Source organism: Stigmatopora argus, chromosome 21, assembly GCF_051989625.1.
Source record: "Stigmatopora argus isolate UIUO_Sarg chromosome 21, RoL_Sarg_1.0, whole genome shotgun sequence".
NCBI lineage: Eukaryota > Metazoa > Chordata > Actinopteri > Syngnathiformes > Syngnathidae > Stigmatopora > Stigmatopora argus.
In genome coordinates, this window is record NC_135407.1 from 5,080,755 (window position 1) to 5,105,658 (window position 24,904).

General features: G+C 45.4%; 4 protein-coding genes across 9 annotated transcripts in view; 2 read left to right on the forward strand and 2 right to left on the reverse strand.

Moving 5' to 3' along the window:
* Positions 1 to 24,904, reverse strand: part of cdca7b (cell division cycle associated 7b) — a 31,355-nt gene that overhangs the window by 2,529 nt on the left and 3,922 nt on the right. For 2 of the 4 annotated variants that reach the window (XR_013297744.1, XR_013297742.1), the window contains exons 13-25: positions 23,635 to 23,682; positions 18,303 to 18,351; positions 17,646 to 17,778; positions 16,984 to 17,178; positions 12,974 to 13,003; positions 11,839 to 11,906; positions 9,896 to 10,000; positions 7,477 to 7,562; positions 6,535 to 6,591; positions 6,282 to 6,368; positions 3,949 to 4,074; positions 1,287 to 1,623; positions 992 to 1,217 (exon numbers count right to left, since the gene is read on the reverse strand). The gene's annotated coding sequence lies outside the window, so the exon portion shown is untranslated. Of the gene's footprint in view, positions 1 to 991; positions 1,218 to 1,286; positions 1,624 to 3,948; positions 4,075 to 6,281; positions 6,369 to 6,534; positions 6,611 to 7,476; positions 7,563 to 9,895; positions 10,001 to 10,604; positions 10,677 to 11,838; positions 11,907 to 12,973; positions 13,004 to 16,983; positions 17,179 to 17,645; positions 17,779 to 18,302; positions 18,352 to 23,634; positions 23,683 to 24,904 lie in introns of those variants that run through there. The other 2 variants (XR_013297743.1, XR_013297745.1) reach the window with 2 other exon arrangements.
* itgb8 (integrin, beta 8) lies at positions 1,104 to 13,130 on the forward strand. The gene is made up of 16 exons (XM_077590179.1): positions 1,104 to 1,627; positions 2,352 to 2,437; positions 3,539 to 3,707; positions 3,775 to 3,881; positions 3,960 to 4,099; positions 4,776 to 4,941; positions 6,469 to 6,627; positions 6,701 to 6,796; positions 7,447 to 7,539; positions 7,966 to 8,106; positions 8,816 to 9,218; positions 9,337 to 9,559; positions 9,621 to 9,727; positions 10,151 to 10,258; positions 10,926 to 11,089; positions 11,794 to 13,130. The coding sequence occupies exons 1-16, from the start codon at positions 1,543 to 1,545 to the stop codon at positions 11,914 to 11,916; spliced, it is 2,370 nt and encodes a 789-aa protein (XP_077446305.1). The 5' UTR covers positions 1,104 to 1,542; the 3' UTR covers positions 11,917 to 13,130.
* sp8a (sp8 transcription factor a) lies at positions 13,731 to 15,362 on the reverse strand. The gene is made up of 2 exons (XM_077590904.1): positions 15,086 to 15,362; positions 13,731 to 14,828 (listed from the first exon to the last, which is right to left on the reverse strand). The coding sequence occupies exons 1-2, from the start codon at positions 15,104 to 15,106 to the stop codon at positions 13,788 to 13,790; spliced, it is 1,062 nt and encodes a 353-aa protein (XP_077447030.1). The 5' UTR covers positions 15,107 to 15,362; the 3' UTR covers positions 13,731 to 13,787.
* sp4 (sp4 transcription factor) lies at positions 19,293 to 24,899 on the forward strand. 3 transcript variants are annotated; one of them, XM_077590180.1, is made up of 7 exons: positions 19,293 to 19,913; positions 20,158 to 20,231; positions 20,966 to 21,313; positions 21,387 to 22,539; positions 22,624 to 22,822; positions 22,891 to 23,090; positions 23,160 to 24,899. In XM_077590180.1, the coding sequence occupies exons 1-7, from the start codon at positions 19,907 to 19,909 to the stop codon at positions 23,423 to 23,425; spliced, it is 2,247 nt and encodes a 748-aa protein (XP_077446306.1). In that variant the 5' UTR covers positions 19,293 to 19,906; the 3' UTR covers positions 23,426 to 24,899. The 3 variants fall into 3 exon arrangements, with proteins under 3 accessions (XP_077446306.1, XP_077446307.1, XP_077446308.1); XM_077590181.1 differs by having other exon boundaries at positions 22,897 to 23,090; XM_077590182.1 differs by lacking the exon at positions 19,293 to 19,913 and adding an exon at positions 19,966 to 20,046 and having other exon boundaries at positions 20,158 to 21,313.

Consider the following 24,904-nt stretch of genomic DNA (forward strand, 5'->3'; position numbering starts at 1 on the left):
CTTATTTAGGACATTTTTGGCTCCCGCTAGCCGGCGAAGGTTACTCCATGTCATTGGAATCCGCACACAATAGACACTCCTCCGACTACTTTAGCGGGGACGTGTCAAGCCCTTCACGAGAGCTTTTATGGACCCCCACCACTCCATCCTGGAACCCCAACATCCACACAGGAGCGCTCGGTGCGGTTAAACGGCTCCCGCAAGAAGCAGTGTAAACACGGCTGTTCAATTGGAGGCCAGAGTTCAGCCGGAGTGCACGGCTTGCGTTAAATATGGACAACGCATTACAGTATATTCGGATTGAGTGGGTTTTTAACAAAGCAGGAGTTTTAACGCGGCGTGTTTAACTCTTTAGCTGACGGCAATACATGTCCTGTACATTTCAACTGGCCTCCAGATCAGTGAGTTAGGATGCTAACCTTGGAGTGATTGTTACCAAGGTGAGGGAGGGTTCATTCCTATTTAAAAACTACGGTTAAATTTGAATTTGACAGAATTATTATCAAATGGCGATACTACTTGAGACATTTAACCCGATGTAGAGCAAGTGACTATTCTTAGTCATGAAAAAAGTCTATAACAGCAATTATGAGTCATTTTCTAATCAATAAATTCAATGAAAAGCTCAATTGATATTAAAATGTATAAAAACGTTTGGTGACAGCTGCCAAGTAACGCTCTAAAGTATAGTTTTATTCTCTCATAGTATTTAAATTCAATGTATTTCAAATGGGAAGGCTTGGCTGTCCTTTAGTCATCATGCACGTGATGTCATGTATTTAAACTTCTGTAATGTAAAATAAAGCCAGAAGTAATTAAGAGGTTTCGAATGTTATGATTACAATCCTGTGTATTTTAGTTTGAACTATTTATGGTAAGAAAAACTAAGCAAATAAAAAAGGCACATTAAACGTTTTGCATAAATACTGTGACATAACACACAAGGTTCTTACATTTCCAAATTAAAAATAAATAAAACTTTAGCCTTTACCTTTGGAGTAAATGTTGCACAGTGACGTCATCACCGAGAAACCCGTACTGGTGTTCACTTCCCCCTCCTTTTTCTTTCTCTCTCTCTCTCTCTCCGTCTCTCTCTCCGGTTGCCATGGCACCGCCTACCTGTGTCAGTTCGCTCCCCGTGCAGCGTGTTCATTCAGCACGCCGGCGCTCGGGGTCGGCCGCGAGAGGACCGCAAGCCCCGGCTCGATGGCGACCAACTGCGTGGATGGATGGAGAGGGGGTTGACGTGGAGGTTTATCGTAGCCGCGCCGAATCACTTCCCTTACCTGCCCTCCCAGCGCCGTCGCTGGTTCACGCCTCTAAGCTGATTGGGACCGGAGGATGTGAATACCTCCCCGGGATTAGAAGGTTCTTGGCCGAGGAACAATGCCCCGCGGCTGGCTGCGCCATTCCCGGCTTTTGTTGGCCAGGCGGCGGACGCGCGGTCCCCGCTCTCCGAGCTCTCCGAGCTCTCCGAGCTCTCCGAGCCGCAGGCAGTGAGTCTCTCCGCTCGGACTGCTTCCCCCACCCGGCGTGGATAATATGACTTCCTGGCCATTGACATATGGCAGCGTCCCTCTGTGTCTCCTGCTCGTAGCGGCTCTCTGCGCTGGGACCTCCCATCTGGGTGAGTGGAACATCATTAAAGTCCAATTAGAAGCTCATTATCGCCAATAACCTACATTCTGTCTCCACTTTCTCCATCTACCGCATTAAGAGAATAAAGCTTGAACTGTATTTCTCATGCTTGACGACATTTGATTCACAAATAAATCACTCCCAAAAATTGCCGCAATTGACGGCGATAGACGTTTAATCCAATCACTGCCACCTCATCTAGGTCAAATGGAATGGACGTCTATCGCCGTCAATTGCCGTAACATTATTGTAAACGCAATTTGGACATTGAGATAAAAGTTTGATCTGTATGTATTTTTATGAATAGACTCTCACATCAAAAACATTCATGGTCATTCACTGCCAGACCCCCCCAAGAACCGACATCCCCCTCTTAAAAAAATGTGATCTCAGCAGCAACATCACTGCAATGAATCATTAACGCTACCTTCAGTCAACCGAGAAATATTACGACTGCATAAATCGCGCTTGCTAGCTGAAGCGCTCACGTTACCGGCTCCTTTAATGCGCGAGTGGACATAATATGCGATGATTGACTCATGTAATGAGCCCTGTTGGACAAGCACCTGTTTCCAGACTCCAGTGCATTTCCCACAGTCTGACACATGCCAAAGTAGGTCGCCTGAGATGAAAAACAGCAAGGCTTTCATCATCAAAATGTGATACAAAAGCTCCCACTTATTATGCAAATTCTCTTTTTTTTCCCATGACAGGCGACAACTGGTGTTCTTCGGTTGCGATTACTTCTTGCCAAGAGTGTCTCCGACGTGGACCGCAGTGTTCCTGGTGCTTCAAAGAGGTATGTCAACCATCAAAAAAATGCTTTGAAATTGAGGTCTACCAACGATCCACTAATCCTCAACCGAAATCCTTACGAATGCTGTACTGGTAAATATTCTTTTGCCAATGTATTAAAAGCCTATTTATCGTTCAAATTGTATTTACGTTCGAGGATTCTATTTTTTTTTTATTAAAAGAGGAAACAAATCAATGCATTTCGGCATTTTAATTTTTCCAAAATAGCGGTTTATTTGTGAAAAAATATTTTTCATATTTAAAACCGGAAAAACTGTCGATTTTTTCGGATTTCTGTAGTCTGCAATGAAGGCAGATGCTTATCTTTATAACAGATCAAAAGGAAATATTTACTTTTTAGGGTGAATTAATGATATAGCCAACTATATTTTCCTGGGCACTACAATGTAAGACGAGAGATCTGAACCAATCGCCCGACTCGTTGGGAAATAATAAAGGATGAATGGACTTGTCGAAATAATTCGAGGCAGCCCTTCTTCCGAGTGGCTCTCCGCTGACATTCCTCGCATGACTGGCCTGTCCACTTTTGCCCCATCCACACATGTGAACATGATGTTTCATGCTGGCCCTGTGTGGATCGGCGAATGTTTCCATTCCATTTCTATTCTTTCTCACATAGCATCAGCAGTGGCAAAGCCACATTTCAGCCATATGTTTAGTCTAGTCATGGCTGCCACGCCGTGCGTCTGCTTGGGAGTTCCTTTTTTTTAAAAGCCTTTTCTGCCCAGCCTTGAAGAAGTGAAAAAAAAAAAACACCAGACAGAAGCATGTTTGGGAACTAACACAACGACGCGCGGCAGACTAGACAGTCAGCGCAAGCGTGTTTACAAGCTTCGGGTGCTGGGAAATTGGACCTTTTCTGGCATCATTAGCTGCGTGAAAGTATTAAAGAAAATTCTTAACAAAGTATGAATAGCGGTATAATAGAAAAAAGCTCCTGTTGGTCCATTTTTTTTTGTGTGGCGCCTAAGGAGCAAAGGCCACTAATCCGTTCCAAAGCTACAAAGTGTGACATATTTCTTTGTTGGGCAATTCCGCTCACAAAGTGTTTTCCTCATTCTCTGAATTCTAATTTTGACTTGAGGATTTTCTGGATGGGTCTGGCGCTCGACACCGCTGCGACCTCCAAACCAACCTGCTCAGAAGTGGCTGCGGACCCGAGTTCACAGAATCGGGCGTAAAAGTAGAAGTCGACGCCGATGTGGGGGGCACGCAAGTGAACCCGAGAGACATTACCGTCACGCTAACGCCAGGTAAGCCGAAGCTACACCGAAAAAAGATTTCTCATCAATTGAACTGTTTTGATGCCGGTGGTGTCAGGTTCCGAGGCTAGCTTCGTCGTGGCCGTAAAGCAGCTACCGCGCTATCCGGTGGATCTTTACTACTTGGTGGACGTTTCCGCATCCATGCAGGAAAACCTCGATCATGTGAGTGAACAAATGACGTTTTTAAGAAGATTATATGTATGTGAAAAAAAGATGCAAAGGGACTTACCTGATTTGCAGCTCAAGACGATGGGCGTGGCTTTGTCACTGCGCATGGCGGAGTATGCTTCGGATCTGTGGCTCGGTTTTGGTTCCTTTGTGGACAAGCCCGTATCTCCTTACATCAACGTGCATCCTACAAAGATCAACAACCCATGCAGGTACGGAACATCACCTGTTGATTGGACTAGAACTTTGGGGGAGTGAATGTTTCTGAGGTGAGAATGCAATTTAAAAGGATTTTTTTTTTCCGTAGAAAAAGGTATTTTTCATTTGAAATTTGAGCTTTTAAGTACACCCGCTGCCAGTCCTTCCGAGTACAAACGAATTGGACGCCAAATGAGTTAAAGTTAGAGATGGCCAGCGTGGGGAAAAAATGGCGCAGTGGGGGCAGCGTGACTAAAAGATGATTCAGGTCACGAGCCTGAGACGTCAGCTCTACATCTGCTCTGAGATATTAATAGGTATGATGGATATATCTCCAAGATGGCTGACATCTGCTTTTGAAGATTGTGGGAAGCATGAGAACAAGTGTTGAGAGTTCAAGTGCTTTGATAAGAGTTTTTTTTTAGGATAAGGAACGCTGTCAGAAGATTGGACATTCCTCTCTGGTTTCATCTTTCCATTAACTTAATTGCAAATATATATTATAGGAGGACAGCAAGTCTGAAAAGTGGCTCTTTAATTTCCCGTATGACTCAGAGTGACTTTGCATTTTTATAGTGCGCCATTGTTCCGCCGATAAGCCGCTGTGGGTGGGAGACTGAGAAACTTTTGAATGTCAATGTTCCAATCGGTACGCGCTTGTGTTGGAATCTTTTTTTCTCTTCCCCTCAGCGACTACGAGATCCGCTGCCGGCCCGCCCACGGCTTCCACCATGTTTTGAGCATGACTGGAAACATGAGCGAGTTCACACGCGTGATCAAACGCCAGCGGATTTCGGGGAACATGGATACGCCGGAGGGGGGCTTGGACGCCATGCTGCAGGCAACGGTGTGTCAGGTGTGTGAGTCCCAGCGGAAAATGGATTGGACGTCTATCGCTGTCAATGGTAGCCATTGATATTAGGGAGATTTATCCATTTATGATCTCTAATTAATACAATAATAAAGAATGACTTTAAATGAACATACCTAATATTAGGGAAGTTTTAAAAAATGGATAATCAGATGTATTAAATCATGAATATATTATCAAAAATATAACTATGAAGTATTTTTAGGTGAGATTAAAAAAGAGAATACTCATTAGATTAACAATATACAGAAGGCATTTTATATAACAACCTAGGGTAAATACCCATATATACTACTGTAATACATATAGTAAAAAAAAACCTAAATAACTGAACCTATTTTTTAAAGGCATGATATTTCAGATATGACGTCTATTGCGGTCAATGGCGGCGAATGAATTAAGACGTACACGTATAGTATATTTTTAAAGAGGTGTCTATTTGCTCATTCATTTTTTTTTGCCTGCTTGTCAGCAACACAACATAAAGACTGATGTGGAAAATGTAAGTACATAACATAACACATGTGCTAACTTACTCCAATTTCAAACATCAGACTCTGAGTTCGTTTGGCTCTTGGGGAAAAAAAACCCTAAAAAAAGTTCTCCCAGTAGTAACAACCCCCCCTGTTTATGTCTGTGTCATAGACTGTGGGAGAAAAGGGGGTCTGTGTGTATATTTAAGGAACGCCGGCAAACTAATAAGATAGGCATGACATAATGGAGAGTCTATTTGTGGAGGCATAAGTGTCGTGGGCTTTCCCTGCAGTCTAGTGGCTTACTCAGGGCCCCCCTGCATGACATGACTCACAGCCCCCCTGTGGTTGAGCTATGAGCTTCTGCCATTGTGGTAGGGCGTCACGATTTGGGATTCCGCTGGCGCGATCTAACGCAGATTCCAGCGCAATTACTAACTCCCATTGATGGAAGTTGGATGGCCATTGGGGTTCAATACATTTGGACTGGGAGAGACTGGCAGCCATTTGGCATATAAGTATTAAGTTTGGTTTGGTTTTGAAATTTCCTGAAAACACAACAAGATTATTTAGCTGGATATTCTCCATTTTAGTTTAGTTTAATGTGTTTGTTGTTGGTTTCTGATCAAATAAAAAAATTGCACTCCCTAAAATGCGATTTATACTCACTCCAGTGTAACTTATATAGTATATTTGTCTCTTCATTGTGTAGTATTTTTTGTACTCAGGTGCGACTCATAGTCCAATAATACATAAATACATTCAGTGGAATTGAGCACATGAAATTAAAAAAGGTCAACAAAACATTCCTATTTCAAACCTTGTAGAGGCAAACAAACAAAAAAAACTCACCAACCTTCAAGTGACTCCACTTCAAATTCCCGATTCCCGAAAACTCCAGAGTTGAACGGAAATTGGCCAAGTAGTTTTAGCGTGATTCTGCAAACAAGTCAACATAACAGCGATGAGAACACAGCCAGGCCAGAGGCAAAGAATGTGGATGCTATTTCCGCTGAGCTGCGTCTCCCCTGATCTTTAGGGGGCCGTGGGTTGGCGTCCCGAGGCCAAACGTCTGTTGCTCCTGATGACCGACCAGCCTTCTCACCTGGCCCTGGACAGCCGCTTGGCGGGAATCGTGGTTCCTCACGACGGTCTGTGCCACCTGGAAAACAACATCTACACTGGCAGCACCAAAATGGTGAGTGCGCCGTAGACAAAGGCAAAGGATTCCGGAATGAAGTCCCTTTTATTGTCTTGATTTCCAACTGCAGGATCATCCAAGTCTGGGGCAGTTGTCTGAAAAGCTGCTGGAAAACTATATTTACTCCATTTTTGCTGTGGAGAAACAGCAGTACCGGTGGTACGAGGTAAAACAATAATAATAATAATAAAAAGTTATTGCATTTTTTTAACAACAAGATCCATATGTACTAACATTAAAATTTAGTAGGGCTAAATATTCACCCAAAACAAGAAGGGGTATCCATTGCTAAATTTGAAATGATACCTAACAGTTATTATTTTGGAGAAAATGTGTAGTTCCCCAAAAATAAAGTAAAACATTTGCTTTACAGCCTTCAAATTGAAAAAAACAAAACAAAAAACAAACAAACAATAATCATAGCTCAAGTTAAGGATAACCTTTGGTGGTGTATTTCCATTTCCAAACAAGTTAGCCAAAGTTAGCCCCCTTTTTGCCAATGAAACCCCCCAAATAAAGAAGCCATGTTACACGTCAATGTACAATTGAATCACTTAAAAAGCACGCTAATGAGTGCAAAGTGCTCAGCGCTGACTGGGGGGTGCGCAGCGCAGCGCGGGGCGGCAATGGCGTCATGAAGGCCTTTTGGAGCAATCAACAGACTGTTCATGTGTCCCTTGCATCATAAAAACAACTCACATAAGACTTTCCAAAGTGGCACGACAAAGCGCTCATGGAAAAAGTAACCATGTACAAATATGTCAACATAGCCTTGAGGAGACTTGGCACTAGCGCAATTTCCTTTTCTACCTGTAGGAGTTAGTGGGCTTACTACCTGGTTCCTACCTTGGGAAAATCGAGTTCTTCCAGTCTCCGAACCTCATCGATCTGGTGGTGGACTCGTATAAGGTACTACACACTCCATTTCTGCCCTAAAAAAAAGGAAACAAACATTTTGAATATTAAAAGCAACAAATGCCTGTGTATATTACGTGTTAGTGTGTGACTAGCGGTTTGTTCATTGCAGTCGGGTTGGTAATCTCACACGCGGCACAGCGCTCCAATTGTTTCATTCCAGATTCGTTCGAATCCAGAGATCTGGCCGCACGCAGGCAGGCGGCTGAATTTGAACACTAGCGGTTATTGTAATCGCCATCACAAACCCCCCTCCCTGCCCATTCCTTCCCCCAATTTAGGTGTCCCGGCCGACTATGTAGGGAACACAAAGATTCTATTTTCACTCCCACCTTCTTTTACCCATAGAGAGAAAAATGAGTGAATTTTGAAGACAATTTGCTCCCACATTGTCATTTTTTTTTGGTTTGTTTTTAACAGAGCTTGCTGACCGACGTGACATTGTCGGTGTCGGTGGACGACGAGGCGGTCGCCAGGTACTGGACGTCCGTGTTACCCGTGTGTCCTGAAGGCACCACGGCCAAAGGACAGAGTTGCTCAGGGGTGCAGCCCAACCAGACCGTAAGCCCAAAATATCGTTATAATATAGTTTTTACGCCGTCGTTGGTATTCTTATGTTATAAGAGATTAGGAAAATATTTCAAATTCAGCAGATTAAATGAGACGATTTAATAACTCTTTGAGTGCTCGGAGATAAAGCGATGAAAATAATGCTGTCAGAGTTGAAGCTTAAATTATATTGTCAATAAATGTTCGATATGATATTTCGAAAATATTTATGAATAAACTATAAGAAGAATTCACTCATTCTCTTTTTATTCTGATTGGATTATGCAAATAGTATTTCTTTGTGAGACGAGTGACTTTTTGACACATCAATAGGATTGCGGTATTTTGACACACACCCCTGTAATATGGAAAAATGGAGTTCCATTCAGAGTAGCGCATAGCAAAGACTTTGTTCTGTCCTCTTGCTTTCTTTTCACTCCCTAATCTCCTCATGAGTTGCCTCTCCTCCCACTGAATCACGCCTCAGTGCTTTTTCTGAATAAACTAAATGATGGAAAGTACCCAAAGCTTATCAAAATGGCGAAATAAAAAAAAAGGTCTACACTTTTATATGCTAATGAATTCATTGGCTGGCATTGACAAAATAAAGTGTAAACTACAATCTGGGAAGGTCACCGTTTTCTTTAATCTTGCTATTGACGCAAGCCTAAAACCCCGACAAATTGGAACGATTCCGAGTTTGCTTTCCAACCCAACGTAGGTCTACTTCAACATCACCTTGGGCCTGCGTTCCTGCCCCGAAAACGGATCGGATGAAGACATCCGAGCGACGGTTCGCCCGGTGGGCTACAACGAATCCGCCACCGTGAGAATCCACGCCAAATGTCGGTGCGGTTGCGAGTCGACGGGACGATGCGGCGAGACGGAGCGGTCGCCGTGCGAGGGGATGACGGACGGCGACGGCCGGGGACCGCTTCGGGGACTCGTCAATCAATCGGACTGGGATTGTCGAGCGGAAGGCTCGGACTTGGACTGCAGCGGTCGGGGAGCGTGCGAATGCGGGAGGTGCGTGTGCGAGCGGAGTCGACTTGGCAGCGTCTACGGGAAATACTGCGAGAGCGATGACTTCTCCTGTTCGTACGAGGGCGGACTACTGTGCGGGGGTGAGCTTTTTTTTCCTTTTTTTATCGCCGTCGTTCGTTGGAAAGACGCAATTCTACGTGAACTGTGAATCCCGGATGAGTTATGTCACAAAAACGAATCTCCTGTTTGTTTTCCCAGGACGTGGCCTGTGCGTCTTGGGGGACTGTGTATGTGATGAACAGTGGACGGGCGAGAGCTGTGCTTGTCCCGTGTCCACGGCCACCTGTCGGTCGCCGGACGGTTTGCTGTGCGGCGGGCGGGGCGTGTGCGAGTGCGGCCGATGCGCCTGTGACGATCACAGGTACTCCGGAGACTTCTGCGAGCGATGTCCGGCGTGTCAAAGTTCCTGCGCGTCAAACTGGTACGCGCTTTGTTTTTGCTTTGCAAAATGGACATTTGTTGATGAGCACGTCGTTTTACAGGAAGTGCGTGGATTGTCATATGTCCCACGGGTTGAAACAACAAGAGGCGGGACGCTGCAACCGAACTTGCGATACGGACGTGGTTTACGACGGCGGCGACAAGTCGGGTAAAGCGCTTTTTGTTTGAAATGACGGTTGCCGCAAGCGATTACGTTGATCGGCGATTAATCGGCGTTATAATAAAACACGTTACTAGTGTGGGGTTTACATTTTTAAAAATGGCACGAAACTATTTTACTATAAATATGATGTAAATGTCGATTTATTTTCCTTACCGTTTATCTTCACAAGGGTCATGGGGGTGCTGGCGCTTGTCCCAGCCAACAATTGGCACAAGAATTGGGGGCCGACCAATCGCAGGGCACAAGGAGCTGGACAACCTGTAAATATAAAAAAAAACTGTAAAAAATATGTTTCAAAACACAGTTAGATTGACATTAAAAAAATAAAAAATCTTATTAAATTGAGATTTTTAGACCATTTTTGAGTAAAGAATTTCCCCAAATGTTGTTGGTCTTTCTCCCACGCAGGGGGAGAGCGGATTCAATGCATGTACATGGGAAGCGACAACTGCCGCTACTGGTTTGAAATGAGCTCCGAATTTGGACGGAAGCGTCTTCACATCAGCACCCGAGCAGGTACGCACGGCCACTGCATTCTGCCGCATTTGAGTCAGCCAGTCTGCCGCTGTCACTTTTGCAGCTGCATTTTCCATTTTCACCTTTCGCACTGGCAATTTGAAACACACATGTTGAGGTTTACACTTTCACACACGTCGCACATCCGAGTGTTACAGTTCCTGCCCGCTGGGGTTTTGGAACAAAACCGCTCATTGTGCATTTCCCTCCCCCTTCATCTGCCCTCGTCCCCTTCACCCGACGGGACACTGTGCCGACGCCGACTCCTCCCGGGTGTCGCGGGAGCCAGGTTTCCGTGGCAACCTTCTTCCCCAATGTCTTTGGGCTCTTTGTTTTGAGCTGGGAGGCATAAGGCTTTGCAAATGAACATATTTCATATTCTTCTTATTTATCTCTTCAACCACAGGCTAAAAGGCATCTGCAAACATATTAAAATGTACTTTGATAGCCATAATCTAAAAAACACAACGTACATTGTTGCCCAAACTCTTGATTTTACCCCATAACACTAAAGTCGAGGTGTCAACCTTATGGCCCCGGGGCCTATATCTGGCCCGCTGAACCTTTTTGTGTGGAGCAAACGAAGCAAATGGCCCGAGTCTAAATTTCAGGCCTAGGCAAAACTATGAAAAAATTTGGTATTTACGCCTTTTGCGTGTGTTTGCAGAGTGCGCCAGCAGAGGTCGAGCGGTCGGAACCTTCCTTAGCGTATGCGCCCTGACGGTTCTGTGCGGGTTGGCGGTGGTGGCCGTGTCCAGGCTTCTTTTGCAGAAAAGAGGATGGTCGCCAAGAGAGGCCCACAAAGACAGAGAATATAACTGCACCGGCAAGGTAAGCTCAGCGGTGGACAAGTGACATTTTTGCTAAAGATCATGTTCCCGTCACTGTTTGCGTTTGCACGAGTGAGCCAGCCGGGCCAGCAAATTTCCATCTGTGTTTTACATTTCCGCTCGCCTCCCAACTTTAGTAAACACAGTGTTGGGATATGCAAGTGCTTTTGATTTATGGAAGTGGTGAGAAAATGCCGGGGGAGGGTGACGGAGCTGTTTTAGAGTGGAGCTTTGACTTACTGCGGTTCTCTTTGTGACTACAAGTAGAATTCCTAAAAGTATCACTTAAGGGAATATTTCTAGGGATTGGATTGGGATAAAATGGCGGATTGGATTTTGAGCGTTGCAATTTACTGCTGCCACACAAAGACGCCCAATTTGCTTTCGATTCATTCAAATGTCTTATGAATAAACACTCACCTTGCTAACATTCATTTATAAATTATAATGTTAACTCTTGGCCTGTCCTAGACAGAAATAGACGTCCATTCCATTTGGACTGGGAGGCCTGGCAGTGATCATTTGCATGAATTAATATAAAATAATTCAATCTCACATTTGAGATTAAATTTCCAATGTTAACTATTATTTCCTATATGCAGTATTATATTCCAAATGATATTTGAATCAATTCACACCTCACAATTCCAACTCAACATGGCAAGATAACTTTTGATCTTGCTAATTGAACTGATTTCATCTCAGGAATTATCCTACATCCCCACAACCAACGAGAAGACAGTAACTTACCGGAGAGAACGCCCACCCGACCATTCGGTGGAGATGACGGTTCACGTCAAGATGCCACTTGGTGAACCCTGGCAGTGAGACAAAAGAAAGACAATCAGTTGGACTCAATTCCACGTTACTATGGATCGCAAAACACAGATCGTAGTAAGTGATTGAAAAAAAGACTTTGGGACTGAAATGGCCAGTACAGTATTGTGGATTGCGGTTCTAGGTCTGAAGTAGTAGCACTGATCCAAGTCTTCTACCAAGTCAGTACCACTCTAATTTATGTGTGCGTGTATTTCTATTGGTATTTTGTCTAAACTTTCTAAGACTTTGAACGCCCTCTTGTGGCCAATTTGAGATACGCCTTTTTTCCAATTCACTCTCAAATGCTGTGCTTTATGACTTTGGGTTAATTTACTATTTATGTTAAGTGTTAAGACTTTTTTTTAAATGATTCGTTTGTCTTTTTTATGTCAACTGATCAACTGACATTGCATTCCAGGCTTTTTATTTTTAGACTTGCACTTGTTTTGTATCATACTACTGAGTGACGGTGATAGACGTCGAGTTTATTAGTTTTGAAATGATTATTTTTCAATGCTATTGTCGGTGATAGACGTCTGATTCATGGTTATGTTTCAGTGCCTTTGATGGCGATGGGCGTCCAATCCATTTGGACAGGGAGAGCGGATGCCTGTCAAAATGGAGTGGACGCCAATCGCCGTCAATGGCGGTGACGATGCTAAATTGGGCATTAGGTTTGCGGGAACAAATCCACTGGACTAACAATCAAAATGCAACATTTGTGAAAAGAAGCATGAACGCGTGACCTCGAACGAGAAGTAAACTTGCTGTAGCCAACTGAACTGGACCCATGACGTACATTCTACTTTTTTAAAATTGTTTTCTTTCTCGGTACACGTCCAAGCTAAAGTCGAAAAGGTACCGAGATCCAAAATGGAAGAGTGCTCTTCCACTCTTCCACTTTCCTCTCATGCACTTGTCCGTTGGAATTTGAGGCAATGTTTACGGCAATAGCTGCTCTATTTGTCTATTTGTTTTTGCCAAGCCAGAACAGTACTATTTATTATCATTTATTTTCTGATGACTTGATATGTTACTTGTAATGTTTTAAAATGAGTCGACTTACGTTGCGATATTAGTCTCTTGTCTCCTCGCCCTAAAAGAAAGAAAAAAAATCAGCAATAAGTGAATCATCTCATTTGGAGTAACCACAGCATTTGTATGGAGTTTTGCTGTGTCGCTTGTTTTACTATCACAATAAAAGAGCTTGACTTTTCAAACAATTATGCTTTTGTTCACAAAAATGTCAACAGATTGTTTTGTACACAAAATGAAAGAAAAGCATGACATTTGAGGAAAACATTTGATTTCCGCGACCACGGTTACTGGGAAAACAACTACAAAATAAGTGAAGTATGCAAGAGAATACTTTGATAAATGTGATTTGACACTTTGGAATGCTGCTTAGGTTTAAGATGCAATTTACTGTTACAAAACAGTTCTTGGCATTTTGCCACGAGGTCAACAAAATAATCAGAAACATAATCTGTTGATGTGCTCAACCTGAATTCAACCCAATGAAATGTATTTTTTCAATAACGGGTAATTTTTCTTTGTACGGACAAATATTATAGCTATTGTCATTCGAGAGTTATTCCAAATTAGCTGCCTAACAATAAGGGACCTTTGACCTATTTTATTGACACACGTGAGACAATGACTTTTTTTTGTTACAACCACAAAATAAGAGGAAATAAGATGCATAAACTTACCTTTGACTTAAGCAGAAACACAATCATTGAAACACAGACGAATGAGTGAATACAAATGGTCATTTTTATTGCTTTTTTGGGTTTTTAACAAGGATACACATGCCATGAGTTAAGGGTGTTCAATGTAATATTCATTTTAAAGTGCCTTTGTCCAGGGGAAAAAAAAACCTATTTCACCTGGACAGTTGTGCTTATCTCCGGAGGCTGGCTGACGGCGTTGCCTTTCCCGGCTTCCTCCTCTCCGTGCGTCCGGGCGTGTTTACTCAGGTGGTCGGAGCGCATGAATCTCTTGCGGCACACGCCGCACTCAAAGCGCTTGTCCCCCGTGTGAGTGCGAAAGTGCCTCTGGAGCTCGTCGGAGCGAGTGAAGCGCTTCCCGCAGAAAAGCCAGCTGCACAGGAAGGGCCTCTCTCCGGTGTGCCAGCGGAGGTGAGCCTTCAGGTGGGACGTCTTGCCGTACACTTTCCCGCAACCCGGGATGTGGCAGTTGTGGACGGCCTGGCGCCCGGGACTCGTCTCGACGGGACCGAGACTCCCCGCTTCCTGGCAGTTGGGGCACCCGCAGGTGGCTCGGCCCGTGGGGCGACGGGAGGACCGCGAGGAGGAGGCCACGGGGACCGGGGGTCTCCTGGCGGAGGAACCGGCGAGGTTCCCCTCCAAGTACGGTGCTCGCGAGCCGTCAAACGAGAGGAGTTGGCGGACGGCTCCGGGGCCGTTCTCGGGGGATCCTGACCCGGCCAAAGACGGGGCGCTCCCGGCTCGGTCGGAACTCTGCGCCCAAGTGGCGCCCGTGTCCCACCAAGGCCCACTCCCGCCATCCGTCATGGGATTGAACCACGACTCGTACGGCTGCGGGCGAAGCCGCGGGAACATTCCGGCGATGGCTTCTACGGAAGCGGGCATCTTCGTGACAAATAGTGAACGCCGTTCAACTGGGAAACCGCTATTGGGCCGGCCGACGTTCTGGTAAGACGCAAACCCTTCGGGGTTGGTCACCGAGAAAGCGCCGGAGTCGTCCGGGAATCCCACCCCGTTGCTTTTGGGGGGGACCCCGAGGGAGGTGAGACGTGTGGGCGGGACGCTCCTTTTCCACGGATGGAAGCCCTTAGGGAATACGGCAGGTCCGTCAGAAAATGAATTTCCTTCGCAGATTCTGCCGCAAGTGGCCGCCAACATGGCCAAAGGGGCGCCGCCCGGCCGGGGGTCCTCCTGTGGGGTCATGTCGATATTTTAGAACGGGCACAAGACTTTGATTGTAAATTGTAAAAATGTAAATGAAGCAGTCTAGTTTTTCTAGTATAAAACAATAACAAGCAGATAATCTAACAAGTGAGCAGATCTTTCAAAATGGGTTTAGCTTTATTTTAATATTTATAGATAACTGAATTCCACTATCATGCCATTTCTATACTAGCTATACATTGAAGCGTAGAATAATAATATTGTAGGGACAAATGTAAACTTACCCACAGAAGAGTTGCAGCCATAATTTGAGCTGTCAAGTTGCGTTGTATGCCACGGCGTGCGCTTGTTTGCTCTTTTGTACTTCTTGCTTCCTTGTGCGTTGGAAGCCTTGATGGCCTGTGGGCCAATCAGAGGCCAACGCAGGTTGTCTCTTGCTTGTAAAGCTTCGGTATGCCATCAATTTTCGTAGGAAAAAAAAGGGGGCGGAGCGACCGACGCAGTGGGACTTGAGTCCAAAATAGTCAATGGTTTGGAACTATTTGAGACTAAGTAAAATGATTGGTATTTTAATGCTACCTAAATTTATATTTTGATGCTCAATGTTGGGAATTCTAAAAAACAATTATGTTTTACAGTATGTTTCTATTTCATTGTTTAACATTATTACCAAGAGCTGAAGCGTCAACTCTGACAACACAGTTTTGATATTTTAACCAGAAATCATTTGTTCAAACATTGAAACACTGGAAAGTATTACATATGATTTGAAAATGGATTTTGACAAAAAGAATACCACTTGACTACAACCACAAATTGATTCTTCCAATTGAACCCGCAGTTTTAACCACACCCGACAAACAACTTCATGAGTTCCGAACGACTTAAGTGGCCTGGCTCAACATGTCAAAAATGACAAGTGCATTTTTTTTAAAGACTAACGCTTGTAAGACTGTTTGCCGAACCGGTCCATCCCATCCTGTCCCTAGGGCGGATCACTCAGCGCCGGAAAAAAGGGGGAAAGGAGGGGGTACTGATTGCATTGCCTCTGGAATTTCACGTCAAGCAACAAAACAAATATCAGAAAACACCCTTTCCTTTGCTTTTTCAGATTCCAATCGATCACGAAAAGTATCAATCACAACTTCAACAATAGCGGAAGCAAGTGTGCGTTATTATTTTGAAGTTTTATAGTGATGATGAGTAAATTTGAATTTGTTGTACTTTTACACTTTAATTTTAATTTCCAGTGCATAATATGTAAATACACTGTGCATAAATGCAAAGTAGGCACATTATTGGTGAATAGAAGCATCCTAGTGACATCCTTGACCTTGAAAATGAGCTTCCCGACTCATGAAACTATTCTTCGTAGGTTATTTTTGTTTCTATGGTATTATTTTTTTGTCTCGGTTGCCAAGTGGCTTTTGAACAATGCGCAGTTATATGTAATTGCTTGAGTGTTTACGGAAAGTGGTTCATTGTTAAACACATTTCATGAACCTGAAATACTGTTTGTCGGCTTATTGTGTCAAACAGCAGGCTGCTAATTACGGGAAAGTGGGGAGGCACATCCTGACACAATGCTCGCTCACCTTAAATCACTTTTGCGTTTCATGAATTTGCAGCTATATATTTTTTTGTCATGTTCAGCCACAGCCATGAGCAAAATGAATCTTTTCAGCTGCGCTTTTGTGCGCCGTCTGACGTATTCAATGAAGGGAGGATGTGCAAAGCCAAACCAGTTATTAGGGACTACTTCAACCAGCTGGTTATCACAAATTCAAGCAATTCTGGGCTTGAAACACAAAATGAAGGAAGTGAGGATGAAAGACAGAGAAGATAATGACAAGCTTTGGGGGGTGGCACTTGAGCTGGTCTATTATTTTAAAGCTAGTGTAGCGTATTCCTTGCTCAACCCCAATAAATTTCAGGGAATCTTTCCCATTGCTCTGCTTTCCTTATTCAATTCTGACTGTGATCTCTGTTCTCCTCGCCAATAGCAATCTGCATCCCTCAACTCACACACAATTGTGCTTCTTCATTTTTTAGGTTATACTTCGGGATTACGTAAACATAAACTATGTAGCAATAGTTGCTCAAAGACAGGATGGTTTAGCCAAGGCAGCAAGTCGTGTCCTGTTTTTCACTCAATTACACATAGGCAATTTAGCACACTTACCTTGGTCCTTGATGGGGTGTCGCACCCTCCACTTAGGGTCGTTGGAAATGTCTTCCACAGTTCGTATAGTAGCTAAGGATCGTCTTCCAAGTGGGCTGATGTGCACACAAAGGCTGACTTCAAGAAGTCTTCTTACATCGAGTCCAGAAGTGGAAAGTTTTGTTCTTTTGAACATATCTTTTAAAATTCAGTTTCCTGAAAATGAGAGATACTCATATAAGTGGTAGTAATTGTATAATATATCAATATAATATTATACAGGATGTTACAGGCGAGAAATAACATTTGATGGACTTTTCAGTCATTCCAAAAATATTAAATTTCAATGTAAGAATAATGCATAATTGAAATGATTGGTTGCCACTGAAAATGAGAGATAAAGGTCCAATTGATTTAAACTAGGAGAACTTACTGGGAATGCTAATGTTTCAGCACCACTGACAGCGTTAGACATCCAATCCGTACATACTGAATGGGAGGGTTGGCAGCAATCATTTCACAATGAGTTAAAGAAGTAATATTAGTTTTTTTTTAAAAATATTTTATTATTGTGCTTAACTTTTGTCGATTATTTTGTGTTCTTTTCTACTTAGAAACACATTAAACTAGATCCCAACAGCATTTTATTGATGAGGCCAGAGTTCACTCAAAGTTCAGGGTACCTGCAGGCATCTCCTGTAGTCTCGTGGGTGGTCAAGGTGCTCGCATGAATGACTCCGGGGTGACTTGTTTAGTCATTTGCTTCCTCCCATTGTCACCCGTGTACAAGCACGCACACCGATGGAGGCGCCCTACCTGTTGAACATTACAAAATGACGTGAATGTGCCCACTCACTTTAAAGCACAAGGTAAATACCTGTCCTCACAACAAACACATTCTGTAAATTCTTGGCATCCGAAATAATTTTAATGACGCCAATTACCTGATGGGTAATCGAGAAAAACTGACTTGTTCATGTTCATTTTAATAACAAAGAGACAACACTACTTTCTAAAAGCAGACTTGCGCTTAAGCAGCCAAATTCAATGTATCGCCATATTTGGGTGCGTGGCCCAAAATTTCATGACTCTCTTTTCTCATATCGTCTTAAGAGTTAAATGGGCAATTTAGCAAAATACAGTTTGTTTTTCTTCATCCCGACACAAGGACGCCATCTCGTTAATCCACTCGGAATGGTGCTCTTGCCAAGTTGCCAAGCAAGCCAATTTAGCGAGTGAGTGAATGCTGACTAGTACACATGCACACACGCAACCACAAGCGCGAGAGAGGCATGTGCCAATCATGTCAGTCATAAATCTTTTGTCCTTAACAACCTTACCTTAGTAGACAGCCTGACGCCACTGGGTCTGATGACAAATACACGTCACCTACATGAGACACACACAAGAAAAAATTAGTCTCAAACATACACTAAGTCATATTAGACATGTATATGATGACATCAAATATACTGAACAGTACGGCAAGCTTTTTGAGTGATATTGATAAATAAAAAATAATCACAACTACTGTAACTTGTGAAATGAATTATTCTGACTAATGCATTAATCATGGCAATTTACCTAATGTGCGATTTTTTTATATTAACACTTATGCAGCACTGATAGAGTATTTAATTATCTTGTAAATGGCGCCCCCCCTGTGGTGAAAATTGTGAACAACATATACAAAATTTTCTGAATGTCCTTAGGAAAAACTCTTATTTAATCAAAATGATTAATTTTCTCTTTGGAGTCGCCGATTTTAAATGCTAGACTCCATGCTGATTGTTTACATTCTACCTCAAATGCACAGTATGGAATCATTTGGCACGGGCGACACCCCCTTTGTTCCAGGCCAACCCTCGTTGCTTGGCAACGGTGGCCCGGGGGCGGGGGCACTTGGCTGCCTGCGACGCTGCAGCGATGGGGCGCGTACAGAAAACAAAATCATGGTCAATCATTGACATTTTTGTAAATGTTGACTTTAAAGATGAAATCGGACGGCTTTGTAAAGTCAATTGTCTCGTGCTTTGGTTGACAACATGTCTTAAAATGATGGAATTTGGAACGCTGTGAATACTAAGTAGAGAGATGTGTTGGCGTCCAATAATGACAAGCTTTGATTGGGCACCCTCACGCCTCTACACAAGAGTCTCCGCCCCCTCCCCGAGCTCTCACGGCAACTTGACTAGCAAGCAGCCCTCCTAGCGAGGCGCCGCGTGGGTAATGTAGTCCCGCTCGTCCAATAGCGGCGGAGGAGGTGAGGCTTGTGCAAAATACAACTCCCATCTGAACCCTCGCACGGCAAACCCGACGACCAATCTGAATAAGTGGGAGGAGCGCGTCCGCCCACAAAAGCCACAGCTATCTGAGCGTATCTCCCCTTTTATATGGCCAAAAATGAACGAGTGAAGGAATTAAAAGGGAATCGAAGCATTATATCAAAAAGGGGTTGCCTTTGTGCGGGCTGGCGGACGGCGACGACGCGCTCGGAGAAGCAAACGACAAGCGGCAAGCGGCGAGCGGCAACGGCACAGGCACAACAGGGGTGTTGTCCTGATGCTTAAATGGAAGTGGGTGGGCCTCGTCGGTGACACACCACGAACGCCGTTGTGGATTTTCCATCGTGACAGGCGCTAAAGTGCATCTTTATGGACGCTCAATCCGACTAAGGAGTCGTACGACGGCCGTGCTTGGGGCGCCAGTGGCTTGCGGGGGGAGGCGGACGGAGCTTTCTCCGTTATTTCTGTCGAGCGGGAGCGGGAAGGGAGGGCTATTCGGCTGTGTCTCCGCCCTTCCTGGACGGTGGGTGGTTTCGTGAATACGGCCAGATCCGCCAGGGCTCAGAGCCCAACATATAGGCCGTCCTCCGCCTCCGTTCCCGGCTGGCCGGCCTTCTACCGTGAACTACACCCTCTCCCTCTTGGTATATTCATGCGTTATGAGTGGTAGGTGTTTTCCTCCTCCTCCTCCTTTTCCTCCTCCTCCTCCTCCTTTATCGTCTCCTCCCCTCCCTGCCTCCCTCCCGATTCTCCCCTTCCTTGCCTGACAGCTATGAAGCCTGTGATGTTGCTGATACCGGTAATGGTCACATTTGTTGGGCTGTGTTGGATCCATTTTGCAATTTCTTTTTCAAATGACGATGACATTGAGTATTTTTGCGCTCCTAACTTTGATCGTTTTGTTCTTCAGACTCCAAGAAGGAATCCTCGGGAACCGAAGGAGGGAAAGCGTCAAAAAAGGGGAAGAATTCTGGATCCTCGCAGGTACTCAAAATAAGACTTTTGCTTCACCCCAGGCAGAGAAAATCTGCTCCTCTCTTGCTGCAAGCGCCGACCTCTGGGGGCGTTTCTCTCCTGAATTTCACTTCCTGCTTGTGCGCAGCCCAGCTGAGCGCCAGCCCCAAAAGCCCCATGAGTAGCTTTACGCGGCTGTCACACTTCAGCTATTGTACTATGGAAGTGTCACTTTGAATTAGCCTCAGAATGCTTTAATTCCGCTTATGGAATCCTGCGGCTTTAGTGCCACACTTTTTACCAGTTCATGACGTCTTCTTCATTTTAGAGATGTTTTTGTTTGTTTGATCTTCATCAAATGCTGCTTTGGTTTGTGTCCCTTTGCAGTATTGCAAAATGTTTTGCCCACAACCTAGTTAGTTCTTGTGAGGCGAGCCGGAGAGAAGGCGACATTTTCTTGCGGTGTTCTCAGAAAGAGACACAGTAGAGTTATCGCTCGCCCACCCACCCACTCGCTTCCTGTAAAACTGCCGCCCACTTCTACTGACAGCTCTCTTTTCTGTCAGCTTTGTGTTTCTCTTTCCAACACCCATCTCTTGCTGTTCCTTTCTCCTCCAGTCACACGGTATTTGCACTCAGAATAATCCATGCCCATGCCTCCCCATTGGCTTTCCGACTCCGAGGTGGCGCTCGTTTGCATATTCCTCCGCCTTCAGAGTTGTCTTTTGCTCCTCTTCCGTAATCTCCCACTTTGCCTTTCCTAGGATTCCTCTCAGCCCTCTCCGTTGGCTCTGTTGGCGGCCACCTGCAGTAAAATCGGAGGGCAGACGGGAGGGGAGGTGGCCCAGGTGCAGGCGGGGCCCCAGCAGATCCAGTTCCAAACTGGTCAGATTCAGCTCCAAGCGGGTCAACTTCAGGGCCAGATTGTAGTGGACGCATCTGGCAACCAGACCCTGGTCCCCCAGCCGCTGGAACTGGTCCCGGCCCAGTTCACGGGGAACGGCTGGCAGATTATCGCGGCGCCACCCGCCATGGCCAAGGAGAACACCAACCAGCCTGTAGCTGTGACGGTGGCCACCACGGTTCCAAATGACAGCGCATCTGGACGCAAGGTCGGCAAATTCAGGAATAGCCATTGGTAGTCACGTTTTGACAATTTTTCAATACCGCTTTCCTATTGTAAAGGTGAAAGCCGTGGCCGGGACCAACAGCGTGGCGGCCAATCAGCAACAGCAGTTCCAAATAATCCAGGTTCAGAACCTGCCCAATGCCGGCGGTGGGGTCCAGTACCAGGTCATCCCTCACCTGCAGACCGCAGATGGCCAACAGATCCACATCAACCCAACTCAGCAGGCTTCCATCGGGGCTCTGCCCGAGGGGCTTCAACTCATCCAGAGTCCGAACCCCGGTCAGGCCATTCTGCAGGCAGCCAACCAGCAGGCCATTCTGTCAACTACGGCCAATCAGACAGTCCCACTGCAAATCCGTCCCGCACAGTCATTCCCCCTGCAGCTGCAGACACTTCAGGGCTCTCAGACGCCCGTCATGACCACGGTACCCATCAACCTCGGCGGCATGACCCTGGCTTTGCCAGTAATCAATAACGTCGGAGGTGGCGGAGCCGTGCAGCTCATCCAATCGGCAGATGGCACTTTTTCTGTCGCTAGCGGTAACCAGTTGATGACCGCGGCGGCGGTCTCGGGGGCGGCCGAGGGTGACGGCGCGCCCGAGGGAACGCAAGTGGTCGCTTCTGCCATTGACGCCGCTACGAGTGAAGCCCAAGCACAAAGCACGGAGGCGGACTATCAAAGTCAGAATCAGGCCAACGGGGTCCAAAGCCAGATGGACGCCCCGGGAAGCATTCAACAAGTGATTGTGGGCCAAGTGGGACATCAGTTGCTACAGCAAATCCAGCTGCAGCCACAAGCTTCCGGTCAAAACCACGGCCAGCAACAACAGAACATTCAGACTCTTCAGTTGGCCCCCGGTCAAACCTTGCAGCCCATTCAGGCCTTTCAGAATCCAGCCCAAGTCCTTATTCGCACACCTACCCTGTCCCCGTCTGGGCAGATTGCCTGGCAAACGCTGCAGCTCCCTGGCGGCGTTTCCCTACAGGGAAGCCTCGGAGCGGCGATGCCACAACAGCTCACGCTGGCCCCGGTGGCCGGTGGCACAACGATGGGGAGTGGAGGATTGGTCTCCCTGGGAGGAACTCCCCTCACATTGAGCGCTGCTCAGATCAACCCGGGTTCTGGGGTACAGACGGTTAGCATCGCTGGGCTCGGAAATGCCGGAGTCCAGGTGCAGGGTGTGCCCCTCACCATTACTGGTCTACAGGGTGAGTCAAGTACTTTACTCACTCAATTTCTGCACCCCAATTGAATAACTTGGCTTACTTTTGTGCCCGCTTCTAAACCATCAGGTCAGCCGCAAGGACAGGAGGGGGTCAAAGTTCAGTCTTCCCCCTTGACGGTCACCGTGGGCAACGTGGCATCCAGCTCATCGATGAGCCCGGACCAGTTGGGGTCCGTGCAAAGCTCCTCGGACCAAGAGGGACCCCCTAGCAAGAGACTTCGTCGAGTGGCCTGTTCTTGCCCCAACTGTAGGGATGGAGAGGCAAGGTAGGAGTCGATTGATGTAGGAGAACCATCGGGTTTCCCGGTAAAAAGACACCTGCCCTCTGGCGCAGAAACAGTGGAGACCCCACGAAGAAGAAGCAACACATCTGCCACATGGAAGGCTGCGGTAAAGTCTATGGAAAGACTTCTCACCTGAGGGCCCACCTCCGCTGGCACACGGGCGAAAGGCCTTTCGTCTGCAACTGGATATTTTGCGGCAAAAGGTTCACCAGGAGCGACGAGCTGCAGAGACACCGGAGAACCCACACGGGTACGGCGCCACCTGCCTTCGAATCGTTCTTCCAAATGATTTACAACCGCTGTTTCCGTCCACCAACAGGGGAGAAGCGCTTCGAGTGTCCCGAGTGCTCCAAACGCTTCATGCGAAGCGACCACCTTTCCAAGCACATCAAGACCCACCAAAACAAAAAAAGTGGCGCCACCATGGCCATTATCACCACCGATAACCTTGAGGACGACGCCCCCGAAGGCCTCCAAGCTTCTCCTCAAATCGTCACTGTGGCAACCCTCTCCCGTGACTCCGAGCCCGCTACACCCACCACCTCCAATCACTTGGAGGAGGAGGAAGAAGAGGAATTTGAGTAGGTAGCGATTGTGGTTCATGTTCAAGGAGACGAGGACTTCTGCCAGATTGGACACGCTCGACCGCCAATAACAAAATTAAGGGTCCAAAAAAAAAAAACGAATGGGAGTCGTGTTACGATTAACACACGAAAAACCATTCACGTGTGATTTTTTTTCTAAATGGTGACAAAATCTATCTCTATGCACAATGTTGTGTATCTGTTTCTTACCTGTCGGACAGGGCTGAGGGTCAATCAAGGTACAGGACTGTTGCAGTTCTGGGAAAGTGAGAGTGTAAGTCAATTCATGAGTATATGTGTGTGTGCGTGTGCGTGTTTTTTTTTGAAGATCTACCCAATTTGAGGTTTATCTCTCCCTAACTGATACGGGTAGGGAGAGATTCCTTTGTGAACTGTTACAAAAGAAAAGAAAAAGCACAAGGAAATATTTCTATATATTGCATTCCTACTGCGGCTGTGGTGATTAGGAAATAGGTTTCTATCGAGAAAAAAAAAAACAATCTAGCTTTCGACAACTATGTGAGGTGAAAGCAATACTTAATGACAATCTAGAGGAACATGTTTACATTGTCAAGGGGGCGGGGTTAAATAAAAAGCACAGGATAGCAGTGGTTTCAAAGGATTTTTAGGGCAGTTTGTGTGCTTTTAATTCCTTAGCTGCCGTTCAAATGAACATTTTTTGGAGTGAGACTTTATTTGTCAATCATTTCTCCGGCAGCCAATGAATAAGTGGGACACTAAGCTTGCTTGGTGACCCACTACTGCCTTAACACAAGCTAAGGGCGAGGGAAGAGGCAGGTTCAGGTGAGTTGGGGGTGGGGTCTAAAGGCCATTTAGCTGTGTGGTGATGAGTTCTGGTGGCGTTGCTCTGTTAGTCCAGTGCGTAGTCTCATAAAAAATGTTGTTTTTTTAATTTTTTAAATATAGGATTTGCTTTGAAAGCCTGCCCCTCTCTGTTAACACAGCAAAGCTACTGTGTAAAGCTAATTTATTATTCTTGGTTTGTAATATTTGCCTTTTTGCTGGACTCGTAATTGTGCGTGTTGATTCTTAACTTGTGTACGGCATGTTTTTTTTTGTAGTGTACTTGTTTTCCTCTCCTTGCGCCATATTGTTTTTCTTTATGGGGAGAAAATAAAAGAAAGCAAAAAAAGTTTCAAACTAAAACAAGTTGATACCAAACTAATTTAGATGTTTTCAGTAATATATTTTGTGTGACGACCAGCTTTCCCCCCCGATTTTCTAGCGACATCACATTTGTAAAAAAAAAATTCAATACAAAAAAAATTTCTTAACTGTTCTTCGCCATGGCATTTGATATTTTTTTTGCCAGGTTAGCCTCAAAGGCTCCGGCTTGTGCAGATTTCTAAAATTTGTTTGTACAAATGTGTTATGTCAGTAAAAAGAACGAAGGGTGGGAAAAGAGAATATGCTTTGCCTGAATAACGCGTGACAATAAAGTGATTTTAAACAGCCTTAC

Bases quoted from the DNA above. Each gene is read 5' to 3' on its own strand.
- itgb8 (XM_077590179.1), top strand. From the start codon at position 1,543: ATGACTTCCTGGCCATTGACATATGGCAGCGTCCCTCTGTGTCTCCTG. The intron at 3,708-3,774 runs GTAAGCCGAAGC...CGGTGGTGTCAG, and splicing joins TACCGTCACGCTAACGCCAG to GTTCCGAGGCTAGCTTCGTC. The intron at 8,107-8,815 runs GTAAGCCCAAAA...AACCCAACGTAG, and splicing joins GGGTGCAGCCCAACCAGACC to GTCTACTTCAACATCACCTT.
- sp8a (XM_077590904.1), bottom strand. From the start codon at position 15,106: ATGGCTGCAACTCTTCTGTGG. The intron at 14,829-15,085 runs GTAAGTTTACAT...ATGACCCCACAG, and splicing joins TGGCTGCAACTCTTCTGTGG to GAGGACCCCCGGCCGGGCGG.
- sp4 (XM_077590180.1), top strand. The intron at 21,314-21,386 runs GTCGGCAAATTC...CCTATTGTAAAG, and splicing joins ACAGCGCATCTGGACGCAAG to GTGAAAGCCGTGGCCGGGAC. The intron at 22,540-22,623 runs GTGAGTCAAGTA...CTAAACCATCAG, and splicing joins CACCATTACTGGTCTACAGG to GTCAGCCGCAAGGACAGGAG.